We start from the raw sequence: 22,417 nt of genomic DNA, 5'->3' as shown, positions 1-22,417 counted from the left end.
ATTATAATATTTTGTCTTTTGCTTTGTCATTAAGATGTTCAATCATCGCATAGTAAATTTGATCTTTTCCAGGTGATGTATTTTTTGTTTTCCTGGTTACAAAGTTCAATTCTCCTTGTGTAAATGGTTCATTTATTAATTTATTTGTATCTACGTTATTTTGCATTAAATCTTTATATTTCATCTTTGTGATTTCCCTACCTTTCTTTCCCTCTTCACTAATATTATTTGAACTATGAATTTTACTAAATGTTTTAGCTAATATTTCTGCTTTTTCTTTATCTTCCATTATAGTTATATTATCTATTTTTAATATAGGATATCCATATTCTTTTCTAATACCCTTCATTCTTTTAATCGTTTTCCAAATTTGATCAATTTTTGTTTCTCTCCCTACGGTATTACAAAAGTTTCTCCAATATTCTCTTTTTGTATGTTTAATGATCTTTCTTACCTTTGCCTGCTTTCTTTTGTACTCAATTAAATTCTGATAAATTGGGTTACTTTTTAACATTTTAAATGCTTTATTTCTTAATTTTATTACTTCACTACAATCTTTTGTCCACCATGGCACAATTTTTTTATCGTTCTTTCTTCCTCCTTTTTTATTGATTCTTCTGCAGCCTGTAATATTTTTTTACAGATATTTATATTTAAACTATTTATATCAATTGACTCATCTATTTCTTCCAATTTCTTTTGACTTAAATATTTAAATTTTTCCCAATCAGCCTTATTAAAGTTCCATCTTTTATATAATCCTGTATTCCTGTTATTTATTAATATTCCTGTTATGATTTTAATGGGGTAATGATCACTACCTACTGTTGTATCTTTGTCAATGTCCCACTCACAGTTATTGGCTAAACAATTTGATACTATTGTTAAATCAATCACAGACTCTGTACCTGTTTTTACATTAATTCTTGTTCCTTTTCCATCATTTATACATACCAAATTTTTTATTTCCATTATTTCTTCAATAACTTGTCTATTTTTATCATTACATTTTCCCCATAATGTGCTGTTAGCATTAAAATCTCCACACCAGATTACTTTTCCTTCTAAGTATCCCATTAATTCATCCATCAACTCAAATGATAATATTTTACATGGATTATAAAAATTTATTATTTTACACTTTTCCTTTTTATTGTAAATTTCAACTACTATATATTCTAACTCTTTGCCTTTTCCTAATATCTGATATTGTATCCCTTCTTTTATAAATATTCCACATCCTCCTCCACTTCCTTCTATTCTATCCCTTCTGATACTATTATACCCTTTAAACACAAAATCTAGGTTTGGCTTTAACCATGTCTCCTGTATACATATAATTTCTGGTTTTTCTTCAATTCCATCTATATACCCTTTAAATTCCTGTCCATTAGCGATTAAGCTTCTTTCATTCCACTGTAATATTATCATATGTTTCTATCAGCTGGGGTTCCTCCTTGCCTTCCATCTGTTTCCAACTTTTTATTAATGTTTTCCCAAGATCCTTCTTTAAACCCTAAGAACTTTTCTGCTCCTCTGACTATTATTTTAATCTTTTCTGTTTTGTGTTTAGCCTGTTCAGTGCAGTTAATGACATAAGCTATGAATAATATCAGTTTTTCCACAGACATTGTAACATTTTCCTCTGATTCTACTTTTCTTTGTTGATAAGCTGGAATCCTAATTTGACCTTCATCCCTTGATCTTTCTTTCTGTACATTTTTGACTGCTTCGGCATAGCTTATGTTTTTAGTCATTTTAATTTGTTGGATTTCTTTTGCTTTCTTCCTTACCTCACATCCCCCGAATGTAACTCTATGTTGCCCTCCACAATTGCAACATTTTTCCTGCACTTCTTCCCCACAATCTTCAATTCTGTGATCTTCTCCACACTTTGGACATCTTTGTTTTCCTTTACAGACAGCTGCTATGTGACCATATCTCTGACATTTAAAACATCTTAGTGGTGGAGGAATGAAAGGCCTCAAAGAAAAACTCAGATATCCTATTTTAACATTTTGTGGCAACACCTTTTCTTCAAAATCTATTAAAATTGACAGGCTTCCTACTCTTTCACCATTTACATTTTTTGTCAGTCTTTTGAGATTTTTTACCTTTGCACCAACAATGCTTTTTTTTAACTTGTCTATATCTTCCTCCATAGGAATGCCATAAATTACCCCCCGAATGATTTTATCTTCTCCTATAATCTTCCTCTCTGTCACTGTTTTCTTGCAAATGTTTTCCACTTGTAAAGCCTTTCTTCTTTGTTCTTCAGTTTTACACACCACCAGTATATTTCCATCTCTCAAGACCTTCACCATTTCAACATCTCCTATCTTTTTTTTAATTTCTCTAGATAGTGAAATAGGACTCAGGTTCTCTTTTTCTTCTTCATTTTTTATCTTTAATATTATTTTACATTCTTCCCTTCCGATTTTCCTCCTAACTACTCTCTCTTCTTCAGAACTGTTTTCTTCCAACTCTCTTTTACTCCTTTGGCTGTCTAACATTTTCCCTTCTTCTGCTTTACCTCATCCGCGTCCTCTCCCTCTACTTACTGGCGTCCATTCATCAAAGTCCATATTATCCTCCTGTGTATCCATTCTGAACCATTCACATACCAGTTTATGCCTTTTACTGCCACTTCCAAAAGTAAATAATTTCTACCACTGTGGGGTTCTAAGTAGACCAACGTTTTCAGATCGAAGTTTCGCGCCAAGATCCTGCCTCCAACCAATCCTTTTCCGGGTTCAACCAACAACCGTTTCCATGAGATCAGTCAGGAAGGAATGCTGGATAACTACTCACAAATGTTTTCGAAAATCTGGCCCGGGCTCTTCTTCTTCTTCTTTCTTTTTTTTATAGCGGTTTGCAAACAACTTTTAGGTGCATTACCGCCTCCTTCCACTCTGCTGTCTCTATTGGTAGCTTCCAAATATGACACCCTCCGAATTTATGCTTTTGTATCTAATTTTAAAATTATAAAAACGTAAATTTACAAAATTGCTTTGATAAATGCTGCGAACGTGTACTTGTTCGCTTTCCAATGCCCTGCTTGGTTTGAACAATTCAAAGAAAATAATATTTTCATTATAATTATCAGTCACATTATTGGCCTTATTTTCAAGTTCCCTTTTAATAACTATTTTTTTTCAAGTATAAGAATTGTCATATAATTGCAATAACATAACAATTCCTACTTTCTTTTTGATCATTCCTTACAATATACAATTATTTATATCCTATTAATTAATTAATCTTCCTGAAAATAAAATATAATTACTCCTGTATTGTTTGGCTCACAAGTGAAAGTAATCGAAAGTATTAAAGATTTTGAATTTATTATAATTGTCAATATCATTCAAGTTTCGATTTATTCTCTACTCCTCCAAGCAAAATGCGCGGACAATTCAATGTTGAATAATTTATTTAAAAATAATTAAAACTACAGTACAAAATTGTCAAATAATCATTCATTTTAAGCACATCACCTGCAGGAAACAAACACAAGCAGGAGAACACAAGAGCAATGTGCTCCCTTAACAGTTGCTGTTGCTGCTTGAAGTCCCACTGGAGCTGCTGCTGCTGCTCTCTCCAAGGTCCACCTCCTCCTCCACCTCATGCAAATCATCCATTACCTCCAGGCTTTCACATATTAATCCTATTTGCCTCCTCATGTGGGCCATGGTGCTTTGCATCCTCCTCATCTTCCTCTGTAGGGTCGTAGCAATAGCCCTGTGGTACCTCTGCCTGGTCTCATACTCCTGCCTCAGCTGTTTGTAGCAGTTGTGCTGAGCCTGGGTGCTGTGAGTGAGTATTGTCCCACAACCCATGTGGCAGGGCTGCCGCCAATGCTCGCAGTGGCGTGCGTGGGTTTCCAGGTCCCTGCGGAGAAGCTGCGCTCTGCAGCCCTGGTACGGGCAGGGGATAAGCTCATACAGACAGCCCATGCTGTGACAGTACTGCTCTGAGAGGGTGAAGGTTTCTGTACATCCACGAATCTGGTTTTTACACTGTGACAGAGGCACATACACACAGATCTTTAATAATTAGTCAGTCAGTCAGTCATTTTCTACCGCTTATTCCATAGTGGGTCGCGGGGGAGCTGGTGCCTATCTCCAGCAGTCTATGGGCGAGAGGCAGGGTATACCCTGGATATCTTTAATAATTACATAATTCAAATTCGGCAGGGTTACTACAACTTTTATTAATTAATTAAAAGAAATTCTGGAACTAAATATTACATTTGCAATGCCAAGTTTAGTTGAGTGATTAGTCAGTCATTTGAAATTTAAAAAAACAAAACAAATACTGTTTATTCAATTAGATATTAAAGGAAACGACAGCTTACAAATACATTTAAACTAGTTACATTTCCTACCTTTATTTTCATGCGTCCAATCGATTTGCTCAGCTTGAACATGACAAAGATCAAGCTTGAATTTACTGGTTTCCTGCAGCAGGGGCAGGTCTCCTGTCTACACAAGACAAATGTATTTTAGTCCTTATTTCTTGACTTGAAAGACAAATTAAAGTTCATTTACAGTACTGATCAGATGCACAGCATTCTGGACCTTTTTAGCCACTGTAAGATGCATTTCTTGCAGAAGATGTGGTGGCACGCACTTCTCACTGGACATCTGAGGACCCCCTGACAAATGGTGCAGATCAAATCGTGGTCTGGAGGGTCCACAAACAGCTCCACATCGTAGCCCCCACTCTGTGTTGAAACGTCTGGGTCAGCCTAGATATGTGCAGTATATATATTTCAAAAGTGTATTGCAAGATAGATTTTGTTGAATATTTTTTGGTTATGGAGCAGAGGGATTTTAAGCCAAAACTGAGACAACTGAGGAGGACATTTATATATGAAACAGTGTGATTTCTGTACAGCAAATGTACACTGTGCCCCACAGTTCCCCACAACAGTTTCTTAGCATAAAAGAAGGGACAACAGCACAGAATTGTTCTGGAAAGTCATATGACCAATCCCATGATTACAAAAATAAATACTATCACAGAGCAATTTTTTTCTGTTTGTGTCACAGTAACTATAAAAAATATCTCTTATTACAGCATCATGTTTATGTGAGGTTTTAATTCCTTCAAATATGAACCCTAATAATTAGAATTATTAGATTATTTGCTCATGGCTTCACTTTGTTTTGAGCCTTCACTCTCAGAGATGTTCACATGCGTAGATATTTCAAATCCAATTTGTTTATTTTATCCTGAATAAAAATAATCTAGAATAATACATACAACAACCCAATAGAAACTGCTGTTTACTTACCATGACAACTCTTCGTCCCTTATAGTGTTTCCATTCTCGCCGCTGCTTTACTCCACATTATCGATCTCTCACATGTCACTCACAGACACACACCCTTGTTATCAATACAACACACACATGAACATTCCTGACAGAACATGAAGGAAGGAGTGCGCTCGGACAAATAGACTGTAGTTTTTACTGTGGGCAGCGTCATTTCCCTGCTGTTCTAGCACCAAACTCTGGCTTCCCGTGTATAACGGTGACTTGTGCCTGCCTATTGTTGTGACTAAGCAGAATAAAAACAGTTAAAACAGTCTAGGTTCATCTTAGTAACCCAATTAACTAAAAGAAATGTCACTGCTATGAAAAGGAAAACGTTGAGCGTTATTTTCAAGCGTAGCTAGCTAACAGGTCGGCACGTTAATGAAGCCACCATATTGGAGAGGGACCCTGTCGTCACATAATTAAGTGTTCTAACGTTCCCATCTTCAGATAGATAGATAGATAGATAGATAGATAGATAGATAGATAGATAGATAGATAGATAGATAGATAGATAGATAGATAGATAGATAGATAGATAGATAGATAGATAGATAGATAGATAGATAGATAGATAGATAGATAGATAGATAGATAGATAGATAGATAGATAGATAGATAGATAGATAGATAGATAGATAGATAGATTTTTTTAAATTACATTAGGTCTAGTTACCTGTTACCTGGTTTTATATCACCTACTTTATCTTAAGACTATGATGATTTAAAGGATAAATTTTTTTGAGGGGGGGTTGTTTATCAAGATTTTCATATTGTAACATTGTGGGCCCAACACTGCAATGACTTCTTTGCAGTGGCGTGTTGCTTAACTATCTAGTTTTTTAGTTGCTGTATTTTCCATATGACAAAAATCAAAAACCTCTGAATTATAAAACTATAAACGTCATCGTGCAAACCACAATCGAGTTTTAGTTTTCAAACTAGTCTCTACTGTACTAATGCGGCGGATGAGAACGCGTACGTACCTTGTAACAGGGTAGTAAGTAACATCTTACGTGCTGAACTTTTGACCAATCACAGCTCCGCTCGCTCAGATGGCGTACAACGTGTGCGACTCGGTAACAACATGCGTGGTGTGGCGGCTACAGTCAACGTGTGAAATGAGAAGCCAATGATTATATCGTGTTTATTTCCTAAAAACAAAATCTGCTTTAGGAGGTTCCTCTTAGCAGAATGGCGAACACAAACCTTCAGTTCAAGACAAAGTAAGTTTATCGCACATACGTCTTACCGTCTGGCAGCCAACTTGACTGAAAGTGTGTGATGGAAACCTGTAAGGTCTTACTGATGGATTTCCGTTTTAATTGTGTTGTAGTTACGCCGTTTCCAGCAAGATCGAGCCGTTTTATAAAGGAGGGAAGGTGCAGGTAAGTTTTGAAAAGTTGTGTAAGATGAGCTGTGATCAGAGACGTACTCGGTCTTTTAAATGTAAATTCTGTATGTATGTTTTCCAGATCAGCAAAGATGAGAAGTACATTTTCTGCACATGTGGATCCCGTGTTAATGTTTTGGAGATCAGCACAGGCAAGATCGTCCACTGTGTGGAACATGTGAGTTCACACGGCTTACGATTGTGGAATAGATCCTACAGCTATGTTGGTGTGTATATACAGTATATATATATATATATATATATATATACAGTATATATATATATATATATATATACTGTATATATATATATATATATATATTGCATATATATATATATATATACTGTATATATATATATATATATATATACAGTATATATATATATATACTGTATATATATATATATACAGTATATATATATATACATATACTGTATATATATATATATATATATACTGCATATATATATATATATATATACTGTATATATATATATATATATACTATATATATATATATATATATACAGTATATATATATATATATATATACAGTATATGTATATATATATATACTGTATATATATATATATATATATGCAGTATATATATATATATATATACAGTATATATATATACAGTATATGTATATATATATATATACTATATATATATATATATATACAGTATATATATATATATATATACAGTATATGTATATATATATATACTGTATATATATATATATATATATATGATGTGAAGTAAAATCTATCAACTGAAATTCTTTTTTTAGTGATTGCTGTCAAACATTAAATCTAATTGAATTATGAGTTGTTTTTAACTATTTTTGGCTTTTTAATCTTGCCCAGACATTGTCACTTATGCCCCTTTGCCACTAATTTATTAAAGGATATTAAACTTGCGCTTATAAATATCTTTTAATAATATAAATAATCTAGATTCCGATGCATGCCGTCATTAGACACATTGCGAGTTTTTCCCTCTCCTAACTTTGTCTAAATTTGCTCTACAGGATGATCAAGAGGATATAACATCATTTGCACTGAGCTGTGATGATGAGGTAGGCAATGATTACTTCACTCAAATATCCAACAGATCAGGTTAAAACAGTAACACATGTTTCCATTGTGTCCAGATGCTGGTGACAGCCAGCAGAGCTTTGCTACTGAAGCAATGGGACTGGAGGCAGGCCAGTTGCACTCGCTCCTGGAAGGCCATTCATACCATCCCTGTGGCCAGCATGACCTTTGACTCCACCTCCACCCTGCTTGCCACAGGTCAGCGATGCCACGATTAACACAGACCACCTGACCTCTGCTACATCACCAACAAACCTCATGTTTTACTGATTTGTATTTGTCTTGCAGGCGGTTGTGATGCCACCATAAAAGTTTGGGATGTGGTTAAGCAGTACTGCACTCACAACCTTAAAGGATCATCTGGTGTTGTACAGTAAGTGTCTGTTACCATAAAGGAGACACAGCAATGAGAATTACAAAGACTTTCATGTGGCATAATGCACTCACAGCACTTTTGCAAAAGTGTTTATAATGCTTTGAACTTTTTGTCACGACGCAGCCACAAACATCAGCGTATTTGGGTTTTATGTGATAGACAAAAAAAAAGAAGGTTCAAAGTTCTGAAGTGGAAGAAAAATGATACACGATTCTCAAAGTTTAATTGACGTTTTGTTTTACCTATGGAAATCGGTGTATTTGTATTCCGGGCCCCCGAGTCAGTCTTTTGCTGCAACCACAGCTACAAGTCCTTTTGTAGTCTCTACTTCGGGTTTGCACGTTTAGAGACTGAAATTCAGCCCCTTCAGTGAAATTGGATGGAGAGCCTATGTGGACATACAGGTCCTTCTCAAAATATTAGCATATTGTGATAAAGTTCATTATTTTCCATAATGTCATGATGAAAATTTAACATTCATATATTTTAGATTCATTGCACACTAACTGAAATATTTCAGGTCTTTTATTGTCTTAATATGGATGATTTTGGCATACAGCTCATGAAAACCCAAAATTCCTATCTCACAAAATTAGCATATCATTAAAAGGGTCTCTAAACGAGCTATGAACCTAATCATCTGAATCAACGAGTTAACTCTAAACACCTGCAAAAGATTCCTGAGGCCTTTAAAACTCCCAGCCTGGTTCATCACTCAAAACCCCAATCATGGGTAAGACTGCCGACCTGACTGCTGTCCAGAAGGCCACTATTGACACCCTCAAGCAAGAGGGTAAGACACAGAAAGAAATTTCTGTACGAATAGGCTGTTCCCAGAGTGCTGTATCAAGGCACCTCAGTGGGAAGTCTGTGGGAAGGAAAAGGTGTGGCAGAAAACGCTGCACAACGAGAAGAGGTGACCGGACCCTGAGGAAGATTGTGGAGAAGGGCCGATTCCAGACCTTGGGGGACCTGCGGAAGCAGTGGACTGAGTGTGGAGTAGAAACATCCAGAGCCACCGTGCACAGGCGTGTGCAGGAAATGGGCTACAGGTGCCGCATTCCCCAGACCTGGGCTACAGAGAAGCAGCACTGGACTGTTGCTCAGTGGTCCAAAGTACTTTTTTCGGATGAAAGCAAATTCTGCATGTCATTCAGAAATCAAGGTGTCAGAGTCTGGAGGAAGACTGGGGAGAAGGAAATGCCAAAATGCCAGAAGTCCAGTGTCAAGTACCCACAGTCAGTGATGGTCTGGGGTGCCGTGTCAGCTGCTGGTGTTGGTCCACTGTGCTTTATCAAGGGCAGGGTCAATGCAGCTAGCTATCAGGAGATTTTGGAGCACTTCATGCTTCCATCTGCTGAAAAGCTTTATGGAGATGAAGATTTCATTTTTCAGCACGACCTGGCACCTGCTCACAGTGCCAAAACCACTGGTAAATGGTTTACTGACCATGGTATCACTGTGCTTAATTGGCCTGCCAACTCTCCTGACCTGAACCCCATAGAGAATCTGTGGGATATTGTGAAGAGAACGTTGAGAGACTCAAGACCCAACACTCTGGATGAGCTAAAGGCCGCTATCGAAGCATCCTGGGCCTCCATAAGACCTCAGCAGTGCCACAGGCTGATTGCCTCCATGCCACGCCGCATTGAAGCAGTCATTTCTGCCAAAGGATTCCCGACCAAGTATTGAGTGCATAACTGTACATGATTATTTGAAGGTTGACGTTTTTTGTATTAAAAACACTTTTCTTTTATTGGTCGGATGAAATATGCTAATTTTGTGAGATAGGAATTTTGGGTTTTCATGAGCTGTATGCCAAAATCATCCGTATTAAGACAATAAAAGACCTGAAATATTTCAGTTAGTGTGCAATGAATCTAAAATATATGAATGTTAGATTTACATCATGACATTATGGAAAATAATTAACTTTATCACAATATGCTAATATTTTGAGAAGGACCTGTACTTTTTCAACTCGATCTCTCGATCAAGTAATTTTAGGCCTGGGCTTCGACGTGAATGTGCTTCAATCTACACCCTTGCATTGTAGCTGTGGTAGGATGTTTGTGGTAGTTATCCTGCTAGAGAGTGAACCTCCTCGCTATTCCTCAAGTCTTTTGCGGCCTCTAACAAGTGTTCCTCCAGGATTGCCCTGTATTTAGCTCCATTCATCTTCCCAACAACTCACACTAACTTTTCTTTCCTTGCTTGAGAAACTCAGCATGATGGTGTCGCCATAATTTTTTGTGGTGGCAATTATGCTCAGTGCAGCATGATTTTTTATTTTTTTTTATTTTATTTTTTGCCACATACAGCATTTTGTATTTATGCCAAAATGTTCAGTTTTGGTCTCTTGTGTTTGCTCTGTTTCCTTCATTGATTTAAACATGATTTCTTGTTTCTTTTTTAATAAAGGCCAGATTGGTAGAGGGCCCAACCAATAGTTGTCCTTGTCAACAATTGGTGCCTTTAGGTGGACCTCCAGGTCTTGACCATAGATGTTTGTGGTTTTAACATTACAAAATATGGAAAAATTCACGGGGCTGAATAGTTTTGCAAGATGCTGTGAAGCTTAAACATCGTACAGTCGCACAGAAACTATGGTGTGTTTGTGCAGTTTGGTCCAGTTCCACCCTGACATCAGCCGACTGCAGCTGTTCTCCTCGTCTCTGGACTGTGGCATTCGGCTGTGGGACCTGCGCTCCAGTCAATGTGTGTGCATCCTGCAGAGCCACTACAGCGCCGTCACCTCTCTCAGCTTCAGCGGAGATGGTGGCACCATGATCAGGTACAGAGAAATCGGCCACCCTTGCAGATTTATTAAGAATCTCGCTGCTGTTTGTGTGTGATTTTTACTGATAGGTCTTAATGTTGAACTTGTAGTTCTGGGAGGGATCAAATCTGCACTGTTTGGGACCTCAAATCTCACCAGGCAACGAGAACTGTTCCTGTTTATGAGGTAAGATGTGAGAAAGTTTTAATATATATATATTTTTTTTAGTAAAAACAAGCTTAGTGTCTGTTGTCTTTTTTCCTCCAGGCTGTCGAGGGAGTTGTACTGCTGCCTGAGAAGACAGGCTTATCTCAGATTGGAGTAAAAAGCAAAAACTTGCATTTCGTCACAGCTGGCAGCAAAGGTTTGATCCACAATCATTTTTATGTGCCTTTTTTACATCTATATCCCTTACCTTTGTACCCTATTTCCCCTCCAGGTGTGCTGAGAGTGTGGGAGGCCAGCACTGCTCGCTGTGTTTATACCCAGACTCTTCCCTCAACCTTGACTCCGTCCTCTGAGGAAGACGAAGAGGAGGACAACCCTCGCAGTGTGACGTATCTTTTCCACCTGCCTGCCTCCTCCAGATTGGCTACGGTCACAGCAGAGCACAACATACTCTTCTATCAGCTGCCCAGTCTCACCACACACCAGCAGGTCAGTACTTAGTATTGACTCATTACATGCATGGCTCATGCTCCATGTGCAGTCTAACCTGCTGCTGTCACTGCTGGGCTGAGTTAGCCTAGATTATCAGGTGTGATGTAAGGAGTAGGCCTGAGGCAAGCTCCTTTATAGCCAATTGAGCTGCTGGTAGTCCTCTGCAGCTGTATTGTGAAGCTGTTTTGGAAAAGCATGGATGATATCCTTCAAGTGGAATTGATTGGAAGGTACTTCAATAAGAGCAAGAGCAGGACTAGGCACTAACAGTGCCTGGCTTTTAAATAAAATAACACAGAGACCATGAACTGGAAAGTCCTATAGCAACAGTGTCACTATTTACAGCTAGTTTCACATCGCTATGGAGTGCTGACCAAGAAGGAGGCACGTATTTCTACATGAGCAGGTTCCATGTCTAAAAATTGCAGCTCCACGCATGGATAAGGCAAATTCTTTATGGAAAATGGTTATATGGCCACACAAGATAAAGATTGGGCTGTGTAGCCACAATGGCAAGATAAATACTTGGCGAATCGAGGTGAGGGTTTTAAGCTCAAGAACACTGTATCTACCGACAAGCATGGTGGTGGCAGCATAATGCTGAGGGAATGTTTCGCTGCCAGGCGTACTGGTCCTGTGATCAAAGTCCCACCATATTCTTCAAATTTACCTTAAATTAACAACTAGATGGTTGAAACTTGGACCTAGTTGGATGTTCCAGCAGAATAGTGACGTTGTTTTGGAATGATAACGCAGGCGAACATTAAACTTCTGGAATGGCTGTGACATGAACCTTATTATAAATTCACAGAACATGCCTGAAAGCTATAGGTCTTAGCCAGGAAAACACTGACTTCAAATGACCTCCACCTTTTCCTATTAGAAGATGGCTCAGATATTCTGACCAGAAGCTTGTTGATGGCTACAAGAAATGTGTGGTTTCTCTGCAATCAGGAAAATTGAGCCAAATACATAGTTTGTTTAAATTCAGACTTGTGCACCAGATTCTTGCTTTTAAAATTCATTGACGTGGCATGTTAGATTATAAGTCCAGCCCTAATAAAAATTGCTGAAATCTATTAATAAAAAGCCCAAAGATCATGTGGAATACAGGCAGATGATGAGTGAATGGAAACTTCTGTTATTATAAATGCGAATTTTCCTCATTTAAATGTAACTTCTGTTGTACCTCTTGCAGTTTGTGGGATACAGCGACGAGGTACTGGACGTGAAGTTCCTGGGTAAAGAGGACAGTCACATTGTGGTGGCCACAAACAGCTGTCAGCTGAAGGTTTTCCAACTGCTTACCAACAGCTGTCAGATCCTCTACGGACACACAGGTTAGCAACCAGCAGAGGGCAGCATCCGTTTCTAAGCTGGTGTCCCGCCTGTACTTCTGCTTAACCATGAAACAAACCAGTCAGTACAGAGGTGTCCATATGTACATTAATAGTTCTTTTGAACTCATTCATTTTTAGTGAGATGATTTTAATTTGTTTGGAGTCAAGATTTCTTATTTGCTGAGTTTACAACTGACAACTAAACAACAAACGGGCAAATATTTTTGAGAAATGGGGTTTACCCTTTAAAGTTTCTAACACAAAAGAAAGGCAACGTAAAAAAAAAAAAAAACTTTTGTGTGAAGCCAGAATCGAAACAAATCAGGTCTGGAATGATCATGTTTATGACTTGCTGAACAGGTTGGATGAAGATGTTTATCTCTGCTCTGTTTAATCAGTCTATCTTCCTCAGATACCGTCCTCACTCTGGATGTGTTCAAAAAAGGATCTCTGTTTGCAAGCTGTGCAAAGGTAACCTCCTGCGACCCAATGAAAACGGTTTCATGCATGTGGCACGTGCATGTACAGTTTTGCAGCAGCTATATACATTTGCATGTTGTGTGTGTGTGTTTGTGTGTGTGTAGGACCGGTCGGTGTGTGTCTGGCAGATGGACAGCGTCAGCGGCGAGGTCCGATGTGTAGCTCAGGGATCCAGCCACACTAATGCTGTGGGCTCCATCAGCTGCTCCAGGTAGAACTCCTCTCTGCAGCTCTTTGGCTGCTGAGGTTTCTCATCTCTGCTACACACACACACAGCTTGACAGCTGTGGACTAATCGAGCTATACCGGTGAATTTTCATCTTTGTTGGTGTCCAGGATGAAGGCATCCTTCGTTGTGACCGGCAGTCAGGACTGCACCGTGAAGGTTTGGGATCTGCCAGCAGAGTTTCCTGGAGCAGAAATCCATCAGCTGAGCCCCCGCACCACAGAGAAGGCACACGATAAGGTACAAGATTATCAGTAGACTATGTGTCCCCATTGTGGTGTCTATCTGTTAGATGTTGTAGTAGCAGGTGTCTATATTTAATCTAAGTGCGCTGTAGCTTTCTAATCAAACCAGTTACTGGCTGCTCCACTATCAACCCCAGTGTCCCAGCCTCAGGTCGTTTATGACAAACCTTGGGCCATTTATCCTTGTAATGTATGTTTATGAACATTCTTATCCTATTCTAACAAAATGGAAACATTAGAACTTATATTTTATATCATTGTTATAAATGGGAAAGAAAGCTATGAGTCATATTAATAAAGGTTATTCCTAACAGTCATAAAAACTAAAAATCAAGAAAGTAGAGTTTGGAAAATTAGGAATTGTTGAAATGAAAGATGCTGCTAGTCCACTAATACCTCAAATTATTTTTTAACCATCTTTACCAAGGGTTCCAATAAATATGAGGCAGTTTTCAAGTGGCTTTTAGCAATTTTTCTCCAGAATTTCAGAAGTTTTTATATAGTTGTTTCTCTGTGGCTCCTTTTTTCTCATTTTCAAAATGAGGGGTTATGTCATTTGAGTTTATGTATTTTCCATCCATTTTACCTTAATTACATTTCAGATCTAATTGAGGGAAGTGGGACCAGAGGAACACTATTTATACATTAGCAAACAAGTATATGTTTGGTATGTGTGTTTGTTTTTCTTTAAAGCTCAGAAGGTGGCCGCTCTTATTTTGTGCCTGAAGCAGACTGAAATCTGTCGTCATGGAAACAGGTTTACGCAGGATGGCTCTGCTCAGAAGGAATTGCAGGATCATTTTTGGAGTCTTGCTCACTCGTGGGTTTCACATTTTCACTTAGCACTTTTTCCTGTCGCCCTTGCATGCTTCAGGGGTGAGACGAACAAAAGAACTATCAGAGCATTATCTGTGACAGGTTACCTAACTTCCTTTTTGTTTTCCAGAGTAGCATTCCTTCAACTTATTGTAAAAAGGTCTGGCCCTATTAACCTGAAAGTGACTCTTGAATGCATGAATGCTAAGAATCTGTTTGTTGAGGGGGAAAAACTCTTGAAATGCCTTCTTATATTGAACGTTTTAATCTTCAGTGCTCTGAACGTCTTTAATTTCATTCCCGACTGATTCCTGTGGTTTTAACCTTCATTGTTTCTACAGGATGTCAACAGTGTTGCGGTATCTCCCAACGACAAACTGCTGGCCTCTGGCTCCCAGGACCGCACAGCCAAACTCTGGTCCTTAACAGGAGATGGAAACTTGGGGCTCCTGGGGGTGTTTCGGGGCCACCGTCGGGGGATTTGGAGCGTCTGTTTCTCTCCGGTGGACCAGGTCCTGGCCTCCTCCTCTGCAGACGGAACCACCAAGCTGTGGAGCCTGCAGGACTTTAGCTGCCTCAAGGTGGGAATGCATTAGGAAATCTCAGATATCTGTTATTACGTGCTGGTGTTTGCTTTTAGAAAGCATGTAAAGATAACTCGGTTTATTTCTCTTTAAGACTTTTGAGGGACATGATGCATCGGTTCTGAAAGTGATCTTTGTGAGCCGTGGCACCCAGCTGCTGACCAGGTATTAACTCACCTCTGTCCAGATGTTTGTTGATTCCTTTTACAATGTCAGCGTATGATTGCATTGTGGAGTTTTAAAAGAAAGATCTTGTAAAAAATAAAGTGCAGTTATATGGAGCCTTGCTAAAATATAGTCAAATATTTTTACCCCTTCATCTTTTCCACATTTTGTCACAAACATCATTGTGTTTTTTTGGGATTTCATGTGACAGATCAGCACAATGTAGTGCCTAATGGTGAAGTGGAGGGAATCTGAAAAGTGTGGCTTGTGTTTGTATTCAGCCTTTGCGTTTGTATTTCTACTTTGTAGAAACAGCTGTGGTTTGTTTTCGGTATCTCTCTGCCAGCTTTCCACTTGTGTGACATTTTTTTCCATTCTTCTTAAACAAACAGCTCAAGCTCATGCAGATTGGATGGAATGCATCTGTAATTGTAAAACCTCAATGACTTATGAAAGATTTAGGTGTAGACTTTGACTGGACCGTTTGATCTAAACTGTTCCATTGTAGCTCTAGTTGTTCGTTTAGGGTGGTTGTTCTGCTGGAAGGTGAATCTCCACCCCAGTCTCAAGTCGTTTGCAGGTGTTCCCTCCAGAGTTGCCCTGTATTCTGCTCCATCCACCTTCCCATCAACTCTGACCAGAGTGGCTGTTAAAGAAAAGCATCCCCACAACATGATGCTGCTTCCACCGTGTTTCACTACGGACGTGGTGTATTCTGAGTGATGCGCAATGTTAGCTTTCTTTTCACCACATTGTGTTTAAAATGACAGCTTTAAAAGTATAATGTCAGTTTCATCTAACTAGAAAACCTTTGTCCACATGTTTGCTTCTCCCTTTTCTGTCTACTATAAATGTCTTCCTGCCACAGTTACACAAAGGCCGGATTTGTAGAGTGCACGACTTTCTACAGTTTTGGATCTGATTCACACCGTCGTATCAGCCTGACCATGTCTTGGCAGATTTGTGGTTGTGCCATACTTTTCTCCATTTTTGGATGATTGATTGAACAGTTTTCTGTAGGGCTCCGTGGTCTTTATTATGCTTTTTGTGCACACTATGTGCTATTGGTGGCCTATCAAGTAAATTCCCTTATAAAATAGATTCATGTTTGTAACATACATAATGTGTTCGAGGGATATAAATACTTTAGAAAGCAGCAGCAACACAGTGGCTCAGATGCCTACAAAACAGAATAGATGTTTAGGTTTGAATTCATTGTGAGATTTTTGCTAAAGCTTTTTAAAATAATTGTTACAGTTTTATAGACCTTTTAAAGTGTTAAAACTACCTAATTGATTTATTTTTCATCGCTTTTTCTGTTGTTCTATCCCTCCAGTGTATATATTTGTGTTTTCAATGTACACAGTTTTATAAAAACAAAACTTTTGATTCTTTCCCCTCAGCGGTTCAGATGGTTTAGTAAAACTGTGGACCATAAAGACCAATGAGTGCGTAAAGACGTTGGACGCACACCAAGACAAAGTCTGGGGTCTCCACGCCAGTCGTAAGGATGATAAGATGGTCACGGGCTCAGCAGACTCAAACATCTCAGTGTGGATGGTGAGTTGGAGTTCACTGATGGTTCCCCGACTGAGCAAGGGGTTACTGAGGAGATTATTTAAACCATTGACTTCTTAAAAAAGCACTTCTGAGTAGATTAGGTATACTAATGTACTGCCTTTATTTCCTAGTCGCTGTAAATAACTTTTCCACTGCAGCTCTTTAATGCCTGCTTTTCTTTTAATAAAACAAATCTGAAATTTTTGCCATAGTTCTTTTTTCAATTGTATCCAAATATGTTGGGTAACTATAGTTGCTTTTTTTCCCCAGTGTTTTTGAGGATGTCACGACTAGATCTTTTGCTGCTAACGCCGTACTCTTTCATGCTGGGGTTATTTGATAACTGATGCCATTTTTTACATGATTAGGATGTGACTGAAGTGGAGCTGGCAGAGGAACAGGCCAAACAAGAGGATCAGATACTGAAGTAAGACATTCGCCAGAGCCTGTCACAGATCAAGTTGATTTAATTAGCTCCTGTGGCTTTCATCCCCATCTTCTCACTTTAGCTAAAGCTCCAGACAAACGTTTTATACATTTGTTAAACCTTCCTTTCTTGGCACTTCTCACCATGTACAGGTGCTTCTCAATCAGGGTTGCATGATACCAGGAAAACATATATTTGCGATACCATTGTTAAATATCGCAATAACACTATCATTTATGATTAACCCAAAAGTTAAAAATGTTATTGAAAAACTGAATTTGAATGCATGACACTTGAATTATAATCTTACCTATTATTGCACCCAAGTAGGCCTTCGCAATTGCAATATTTCACACATTGACATTTCAATACAGATTATTCTGCAACTTGGTCTCAATTAAAATGTCATTGAAAAATTAATTTGTTGCGGGCGCGGTGCTGATGGTGTAGGGGTTAAGCGCGTGACCATGTACAGAGGCTAGAGTCCTCGAAGCGACCATCCCGGGTTTGTGTCTCGGACCCGGCGACATTTGCCGAATGTCTCCACCTCTCTCTACCCCTCTTTCCTGTCTGCCTACTGTCAAAAAAATAAAAAGGCCACTAGTGCCGAAAAAATATCTTAAAACAAAATTTATTTTTTGCAATAATTTAATTCAAAAGGGAAATTAGTATATTGATTCATTTGTGTTCATTTTGATTATTATGGCTTCAAGTTTATGAAAACCCAAAATTCAGGTTCTCACCCTTCTCACCTTTTCCTTCCACAAAATTTTCCATTCATATGCTCGGATGCAGCTCTTGTGAACAGACAGCTTCTTTAACAGTGACTTTTAGTGGCTTATGGAGGCTGACAGTACTGGACAACTGTTGATCCAGCAGTTTTTCCCATTATTATATCAGCCATAACTTAACATTTCTTAAGCTATAATAAACCGTAAATAAATGCTTTAAATGTATCACTCTGGTTGTAATAAATCTATATAATGTATGAATTGCACTTTTTGATTTGATTTACTGAAATAAATGATATTGTTATTTATTAAGATGTGCCAGTATGTTTATCAGCAGTCAGGTGCATCCATGGTGTGGATCTACAGTTAATGTAATTAAGATATTAAACATAAACTGTACAGTAAAAAATGTTCATGCCTCATCAAGCATTTACATGTAGTTGTTGCAATAAAAACCTTCTATTAAGTGTATTCAGGTTCTCACCAGCAGGTACATCTTGTGTGTTTCTGTTGTGTTTGAAGGCAGCAGGAGTTGTCCAACCTGCTGCATGAGAAGAAATATCTGAAGGCCCTAGGTCTAGCCATCTCACTGGACCAGCCTCACACAGTGCTCACTGTTATCAAAGGTACTTTGTTTGATTGAACGTTTGTCAGCCTTTATTCTGTTGTCCTCCTAAGATAATTACATACACAAACCGTCTTCATCGTTGTCATTTTTCCACCTGCGATTATCCTCGGTCTGTCAATACTCTTCTCCGAATGGCTTCTCACTGACTCACTTGTGCATTAAATCATAAACATGACATACCTGTTTGTTTTTCCGTAAGCTCTGGAGCATTTCTACAGAGTAAAGAACTGGTTATTGTTATTGTTCAGACTCCAGAATGTTGACAGGAGGCAGGACATGATGCAACAAACTTGCTGCAGAAATCCCAAGATGTGAGACTGTTCCTCTATAAACAAGCTTTAAAAAACCATGTGTTTATGTTTCTTATTAAAATAAGAAGCCCATCAGTTGTCTGTGTGCAAAATATTCTACTTGTTTTAAACTTTGCATGAACAAATGGATCTCAGCTGCTAAATGACAGCTTGCTGTGTTGTTTCTAGCAATTCGTCAGGTGGAGGACGGCAGCGAGCTGCTGGAAAAGACGCTGCTGAAACTGCGAGTAGATCAAAAAGGTAACATTCAAAATAATTTGTTTTGGATTGTTTTTAGGAGGTTCTGAAGTGCACCGAAAGTGGACCCTGATTTATGTGGAAGCAATAAACGTCTCAAATATGCAAACAATACAAGGAAGTTTTTATAAACACCTAAAATTGTAGGTTTTTTCCCTGTATTTAATATTCTGGTTGCTGTCCTACTCAGAGTCGCTCCTGCGCTACTGTGTTGTATGGAACACCAATGCCAGGAACTGTCTGGATGCCCAGGCATGCCTACAGGTGCTGCTGACGCACCTGCTGCCCGAGGAGCTGCTGCAGTACCAGGGGGCCCGGACCTACCTGGAGGGTCTCATCCCATACACAGGTCAGCAGGCAGCAACATGGGCACAAAGTGTTACAGCGTGGCCTCAACTCAGATTAACACCCAGAGGACACTGGTTATCCTGGCTAAATAAATATTTAGCCAGGATAATTGGACTTCTTGTTTCTTGAGGACCCAATTAGGGTTGAAACAATTAATTGAATCAGTTATTAAAATAATTGTCAACTAGTTTGGTAATCAAATCATCGTTAAATGGAGTATACAGACTCTAAAACATGCCATTTGTTGAAAGAACAACCCACTCAGAGCAGCAATTTGGCCAAAATTGTACCAAAAATATATAAATTTTGCACTTAAGATGAAAAACCCTGTATCTGTAAATATACTCTATCCAGAACTCAAGTGGCGAAGCCTTAGCTTCACCTATTTCAAATTCTGTAAAAAATCTATTAAGCACCTTTTGGTAAATAGGAGATTTTAATAAATAAACAGGTTTTATTTATCTTCTTCCCACAGAGAGACACATGGAGAGGATCGGCCGTCTGCTGCAGGCGTCCATGTTCCTCAACTACATGTGGCAGAAAATGAGAGTAGCTGGAGCATCTTCTGGGTGAGATGTTTAACTCTTCAGCTTATTTGAAACACTCTGGAGTGTTGACCGGTGGTTTATGTAAGCCTTTTTTTCCTGATGCGTACGTGAAGCTCGTCTTGTACGTCCTCTTTAATTTGTTGCAGGTGAAACCTGACATGTCAATTGTGAGTTAGATTCAATGAAAGCTGCAATACATTGTGGCGGCAGAGTGTTGCTTTCCCACACTGAACACGCTGACAGTAAAAACCACAAGTGATTGCTTTAAACATTCCAGTACAAGTTCAAATGTAAATAATCGGTTTTATTATATGTCGTCTAGTATGAAGCAGGACGAAGAGACGGACACTACTCCTCTCACACAGACGCAGCCCTTGTTTTTCATGGACAAGGAAAAAGTAAAAGGCAGCAGTGATGAAAGGGGAGTCGGAGACAACGACTGTGACGGCGGCCAAGAAGAGGAGCCATATTCTCATGTGGAAGATGAAGAGGAGGCAGATGAAGTCCGTGCCTCAAAGAAAGCCTCCACTAACGGTGCACTAGAGAAAAACAGAAGAAGTACCAAAACCAACGGGTACCACAAGTCAGAGAGCGAGGAAAGTTCAGAGGAGGAAGAGCTGGAGGACGATCATGCAATGCAAGTGATGAAAAATGTCATAGTTTCATCCGCTCTACAATGCCGGACTTTAAGCTGACAGGATGATGGAGCTCACCTGTAGACGGAAACCTCCTGAGGTTTTACTCTGCAGATCATTAGCTGACTGACTGACTGCAGACATCAGGAAACAAAGGGGGAAATTATGCAAATCCAGATAACAGGTTTCACTGGAAATATTTCTGTACCACCTAAACCCTAAATTAGTTCCTCTTTGCCAGTTTTAAACAAGAAACAAAAGTACTGAACCATCCTGATTTTATGTTTTTGTAACAGGACACCTTCCTTGAGGTGTCCTGTTACAAAAAGAACGTAGAAATGGTGGCTTAGGCATCTAGGCTGTGTGCCAGGGCAATTTTCTGAAAGCAAATACTAATTAGTAGGCATGCAGAAGTACCTGATTTCTATTTACAGGATTAGAAATTTACAGCTTCCTCATGTAACCCATACATGTAGTGATTTATATGTTTATGAATAAAATATTAATATCTATTTAGGGGCGTGTTTTGTAAATAATGGTAAACTAAGTTCCCGTTTTTATTTTTTGCCAGGTATTCATTTGGTTATTTAATTAGATGACCTCAAGTGTTGTTTGTTCTGCAAAACCTCAGAAACCTCAATTTTCAGGCTTGATTTAAACAGAAACAAAAAAAAAGCTGCAAATTTCTGCCTTAAAGAAGTATTTGTAATAGATTCCTGCCGAATAAGACTCAATAAAATCAGAAGTATTTAATTTATTTTGCATAAAAAAATGCTGTTGCAATGAGGAAATCATAGGACCTAAACCAACAGTCAACCAGATTTTTAAAAAGCTTTTTAAAAACTTGAGTTGCTGCCCAACAGGACGTTTGCAGGATGTCAGTTTTAACCTGCCAGGAATGTCTAAACATCTAAAGTTTTGGGGAGAGAAAACTAGAATTCCTAAAGCTCTAGAGGTTAGCAACTAAATGCAGTACCTTGCACAATTTTTCATACCCCTCATTTCCCCTTTTGTCACATTATTCACAAACATCAGTTTTTCACATTTTTTCTAAATAAAAATAACATGGCCTTTACTTTGATACCCCTAAAAATAAATCCAGTGCAACTAAATATCAACAGACGTCACCCAGGTAGTGATACTCTCCATCTGTGTGTAATATAAATGTTGTATAAATCCATCTGATCTGTAAGAACTCAGGGCTTTGCTTGAGAACATTAGTGAATAAACAGCACCATGAAGACCAAGGAACACAACAGAAAGATCAGGGCTGAAGTTGTGCAAAGTTTAAAGCTGGGTTAGGTTTTAAAACACTTTCCCAAGATTTAGACTTCTCAGACCTCTCTGCAATCAATCATCTTAGAATAGAAAAAACTGCAAAACTACCAAAACGTGATCATCCATCTAAACTGACAGGCTGGGCATGGAGAGCAATTACTTAGAGAAGCAGCGCAGAGGCCCATGGTGGTTTAGGGGGAGCTACTGAGAATCTGTTTAGATGCTG

The 22,417-nt window shown here is 38.6% G+C and overlaps 2 protein-coding genes across 3 annotated transcripts; one reads left to right on the top strand and one right to left on the bottom strand.

The window, feature by feature from the left end:
* Nucleotides 1-3,412: 3,412 nt before the first annotated feature.
* LOC124864389 (RING finger protein 151-like) lies at nt 3,413-5,740 on the bottom strand. 2 transcript variants are annotated; one of them, XM_047359168.1, is made up of 4 exons: nt 5,297-5,740; nt 4,578-4,723; nt 4,385-4,481; nt 3,413-4,016 (listed from the first exon to the last, which is right to left on the bottom strand). In XM_047359168.1, the coding sequence occupies exons 1-4, from the start codon at nt 5,297-5,299 to the stop codon at nt 3,543-3,545; spliced, it is 720 nt and encodes a 239-aa protein (XP_047215124.1). In that variant the 5' UTR covers nt 5,300-5,740; the 3' UTR covers nt 3,413-3,542. The 2 variants fall into 2 exon arrangements, with proteins under 2 accessions (XP_047215124.1, XP_047215123.1); XM_047359167.1 differs by having other exon boundaries at nt 4,578-4,747; nt 5,297-5,739.
* A 648-nt stretch (nt 5,741-6,388) lies between these two features.
* LOC124864369 (transducin beta-like protein 3) lies at nt 6,389-21,425 on the top strand. The gene is made up of 23 exons (XM_047359137.1): nt 6,389-6,546; nt 6,657-6,708; nt 6,796-6,891; nt 7,751-7,798; nt 7,874-8,015; nt 8,106-8,190; nt 10,817-10,987; nt 11,083-11,158; nt 11,240-11,336; nt 11,412-11,629; nt 12,831-12,972; nt 13,385-13,443; nt 13,557-13,663; nt 13,789-13,918; nt 15,081-15,320; nt 15,418-15,488; nt 16,892-17,048; nt 17,417-17,475; nt 18,729-18,832; nt 19,314-19,385; nt 19,573-19,731; nt 20,206-20,299; nt 20,601-21,425. Exons 1-23 carry the CDS (start codon nt 6,515-6,517, stop codon nt 20,971-20,973), a joined length of 2,784 nt encoding a protein of 927 aa, XP_047215093.1. The 5' UTR covers nt 6,389-6,514; the 3' UTR covers nt 20,974-21,425.
* Nucleotides 21,426-22,417: the final 992 nt, after the last annotated feature.

The sequence above is a fragment of the Girardinichthys multiradiatus genome, chromosome Y (genome assembly GCF_021462225.1).
Source record: "Girardinichthys multiradiatus isolate DD_20200921_A chromosome Y, DD_fGirMul_XY1, whole genome shotgun sequence".
Taxonomy (NCBI): Eukaryota; Metazoa; Chordata; class Actinopteri; order Cyprinodontiformes; family Goodeidae; genus Girardinichthys; species Girardinichthys multiradiatus.
Note: the sequence above shows the minus strand (reverse complement) of the source record. Positions and strands in the feature narration are given on the sequence as shown.